Genomic DNA, 4,588 nt, shown 5'->3' on the forward strand with positions numbered 1-4,588 from the left:
TGAGATGGCTGGATGGCATCACTGACTCGATGGACGTGAGTCTCAGTGAACTCCGGGAGTTGGTGATGGACAGGGAGGCCTGGCGTGCTGCGATTCATGGAGTCGCAAAGAGTCGGACACGACTGAGCAACTGATCTGATCTGATCTGAAGATTCTATAATGTGAAAGAAATCATATGTATGTGTGTATGTTGGTGTATGTTTTTTTCTTTATAAAGTCTCTCAAAATGGGTAAACTAACATAGCTTTCAGTTTCCATATAGGTTCCAGCTATAACATCCTGATCATTTAGGGTAAACATCTTTACATTTAGAATAGCAGTAATTTTGTCTCAATTTTGGGTTTGCTATGGAAATAAAGACTTTTTAGGAGCAAAGAAAAAGTTCTTCAAGGATAATTGCTTGTAAAAAGTAAGACAGTCTCACAAAGATTTAGCAGCTGCAATGCACCCTGTGTAAAAGGATTATGACAGCACAGGCGTTTGTACTGGCATTTTAGCTGATACTCTGTTCATCTCTAAGAAATTCCCTTATTCTCTCCATTAAGCAATAAGTAAAGTATCCTGAAGATATGAAACTTAATTTGACTACTATCAACCAAGTGCAGAGATGACAGAAACAAAAAAAACTAGTAAAAGCACAGAGGAAAAGTGGAGTAAACAAAGGGCCAGAGCCTAGGAGCCTTGTCATGATTCTACCTCTACGTATTGGACCTGGCGACCCTTGGCCAGACACCAGGCTTCTCAGAGCCTCGGCATGCTCTCCCAGAAAACGGGCCAATGTTCAGTGTCCTTTCCTGATCCCTCCTTCTATGAACTGATGCTTCCTGGTGAATGAAAGGTCAGATTGTCCTTGTGTTCATGAGGATTTTAGGCTCAATTTTCTGTGAAACATTGTTCTCCCTCTTCCTCCAGCACTAAGATAAACTGAAGCATTACATCTGGGTACATATTCCTCCTAAGGTACTTAATTGGAAACACTGTCTGCTACAAAGTCACCTTCGTATGCATTAGCTTCTAGAGCTTCCTGGGCTTCCTTCAAAGAGAGTCAAAGCCTTGAAAGGAACCTGGGAGAGCATCTATGATAATTCCCTCCATTGACACATAATGAAATTGACCCATGAGAGTTTGGTGACTCTTTGTAGTTTCAACTCCTGTAGCACAGGAGAGATTTCTAAAGCAGGGTTTTCTGATTCTGTCACTGATATTTTCTCTATTTGTGTATCGTTACTACAAGGAACATCCATGATTCTTAACATTCTTAATGGATTTCACAAAGAATAATAAGAAACCTTCATTCCCCCTTTTATCTAAAATGTAGTAGCCTAAATGTAATGAATTAGACTGCTGAAGTTTCTGGAAATATGTACTAACATGTTTCTATAAACATATTGAGAATTAGGGAAGCCACACTGAGCAGGATTCTGAAGCTTCTGAAGAAAAGTGAAAAAGCTTCAATACCATCAGATTTTTTTCCTTTCCTTCCTCAGTGCAACTCACAGAGGGCAAAAAAGTTAATGTTTGACCTGATAAGAACTTTCTGGAAAAGTTTTGATGAAATTTTCTTAATAATTGTATTATAAGCTTTCACAATACTGTCATAAGGTCACTTTAAAGCTTGCCAATGGTTGGCCTTACAATCACCAGACATGTCTACAATATCACATGATTCTCTTTTTAAAATGTTGACTAAAAGAGACTGCTATCTCAAGTGCTGAAAACATTTCTGTTGCAAGCATGTGGCAGGTTGCCAAGGTTCTCATGAAAAGATACTTGAGTTTAGTCTTTTCACTGGATAATTAAAGGTTTGCAATGCCCACAAATGCCCATACTGACCACAAAGAAATAACCCAAAGTTGTTTTCTGTTTCACAGGAAGCTGTCCTTGAAGAAGGTACAATTGCTTTTAAAAATTGGTTTAAAACAGACACAGATGTTTATAGACAATTCTGGATATTCGATGTATAGAATCCAAAGGAAGTGGCAGTTCATAGCAGCAAAATTAAAGTCAAGCAAAGGAGTCCTTACACATACAGGTGAGTGAGTCCCCACAAAAAGTGGCACTTGATCATATGTATTTCTGAAAAAGCTTTCATTTGACAAATGCTGTTTTATTGAAACATACTCGTCATTTTCTTGCCATTAATATACATTGAAATATTTGTTTCTGCCTATTTAAAACCCTAAAGATACAATGATGATAAGAAATACATATTTTATTATGAGTTTACCAGCATCAATTAACTGCCATACATTTAAAAAGCTATAGGAGTTTTACTTGTGACGTATATTCTAAATAATTCTAAAATCTGCATGTTAAATAGGAAAAAAAATCTATCCAAAAAATGTAAAACCAGAGTATTTTTAAATCCTAAAATTGAAAGTGTGGGTTATAAGAGTGTTCTCAAAGTGTGACTGCTGGACCAGTAACATCAGCATCTCCTGGGAACTATGGAGAAATGCAAATTCTCAGGTCCCACCTTACCAAACATATCAGATACTCCAAGTTTTGGCACCAGTAATGAATTCAAAAAATATCCTGGAGGATTTCAACACATACTCAATTTTGAGAACCTCAACATTAAACTGATTTTCAGTTCAGTACAGTCGCTCAATCGTTTCCGACTCTTTGTGACCCCATGAATCACAGCACGTCAGGCCTCCCTGTCCATCACCAACTCCCGGAGTTCACTCACACGTCCATCGAGTGGGTGATCCCATCCAGCCATCTCATCCTCTGTCATCCCCTTCTCCTCCCGCCCCCAATCTCTCCCAGCATCAGGGTCTTTTCCAATGAGTCAACACTTCACATCAGGTGGCCAAAGTATTGGAGTTTCAGCTTCAACATCAGTCCTTCCAATGAACACCCAGGACTGATCTCCTTTAGGATGGACTGGTTGAATCTCCTTGCAGACCAAGGGACTCTCAAGAGTCTTCTCCAACACCACAGTTTTTATATAACCACAAAACCTGCTAAGGATTTCTATTCAAACTATTTTCCAGCTCTTAAGGGTGTTTTTACTTATTTAATAGTTTCATTCTTATAATTTACCCACTATTGAGACTAAATATTTTATATGCCTTAATAATTCAACATACTTCTGAACCAAACATTAGACTATTAGAACTAGGGGAAAATAATTAGCCAGAACATTTCAATTTTAAATTAAATAAACTGAAACCAGGGGATATGTTGCGATTTATATAAACTTGAGAATTAGTAACTCTTATACTATTGAGTAAATTTCTCCTATCTAAATTATAGACTGTTTTCTCTAACTATCAAAGAAAAGGGGGGCCAGAGGTGCCAAAACCACTAATTTTATTGTGATATTAGGAATCTATTTATGGTGCCCATATGGGGACAGAGTTAAGTCCTGCTGTATCATTTGTTATAAAAATTTTTATTGTTCCTCAAGAATAATTTCAACTAGTTATATGCCATGGTTAGGTACAAAATATCATATTTTCAATAGTTTCCTCTAATTTATAGTTTTACTTACTTGTTTTAGGTAGTCTGTAATTACATAATTTCTTTCCTTTCTGTGCATTAATATATTTCTATATCAACAACTATATCAAAAACTCACACTCAAATATAATGAAGTAAGAGCAGCTGGGAGGGGATGCCTGCTGCTACAACACATAATGTAAGCTGTGGAGTGCCGGAGTGTCACTCTGTCCAGCAATTATCCCCATGTGTCCTAGCTCCAGGCATATGCCCATGACTATTCACAACTCTCTCACAGATTACCTGGTTTTCTTTGTTACAGAAAAAAATATTACCTTCAAAAAAAAATTTTTTTTCAGAGTCTTACAGTTCTTATGTCATTATCAAAAGCCTATGTAAATATCTTGTTTCAAAAAAAAATGATGTAGCTACGATATGTGCATTTGAAAATCTAGAATTCACATATAACTTAATAAGCATCTAAGCATAACTTGAAAAATCAGAACTGAGTGAACTGATGGCATGTAATAAAAGATAATAGTTGTTAGAATTTGAGAACTTACCATGATTTTTGTTTAATTTTTTGTTTGTCTGGAGAGGTTATGCTTTGACTTTAAAGGATACTAATTGTGGTATAGAAAAACAAACACAATACTGACCCCTCTCCTAGTCCTGCTCTGATAGGTGACAGTTAATATATATTTTATTCTTAGAGGTGTGAACTTCTCCCTTTAAGGGATAAAAGTGAAATGAGTAAGATGTAATTGATTTACTTGGAGAAGCAAAGAGGTGAGGGTTGGAAAGAGAAGTTAGTTTGCAACTAAAGTACACAAACAATTTTTGTGTTTTGTGTTAGTTTGCAACTAAAGTACACAAATAAATTTGTATATATATAACATGGAAAAGAAATGCAAAAAAGCAAAATGGCTGTCTGGGGAGGCCTTACAAATAGCTGTGAAAAGAAGAGAAGTGAAAAGCAAAGGAGAAAAGGAAAGATATAAGCATCTGAATGCAGAGTTCCAAAGAATAGCAAGAAGACATGAGAATGCCTTCCTCAGCAATCAATGCAAAGAAAGAGGAAAACAACAGAATGGGAAAGACTAGAGATCTCTTCAAGAAAATTAGAGATACCAAGGGGACA

The 4,588-nt window shown here is 36.4% G+C and overlaps 1 protein-coding gene across 1 annotated transcript in view; it reads left to right on the top strand.

Annotated features, from left to right (window-relative positions):
• The window catches only part of LOC104994562 (platelet glycoprotein 4-like), a 58,416-nt gene that overhangs the window by 23,947 nt on the left and 29,881 nt on the right, over positions 1–4,588 (top strand). Inside the window, 1 exon segment of the mRNA XM_010848193.1 lies at positions 1,872–2,032. Within this exon segment, the coding sequence (XP_010846495.1) occupies positions 1,872–2,032 (161 nt within the window).

Source organism: Bison bison, unplaced genomic scaffold, assembly GCF_000754665.1.
Source record: "Bison bison bison isolate TAMUID 2011002044 unplaced genomic scaffold, Bison_UMD1.0 scf7180017864260, whole genome shotgun sequence".
NCBI lineage: Eukaryota > Metazoa > Chordata > Mammalia > Artiodactyla > Bovidae > Bison > Bison bison.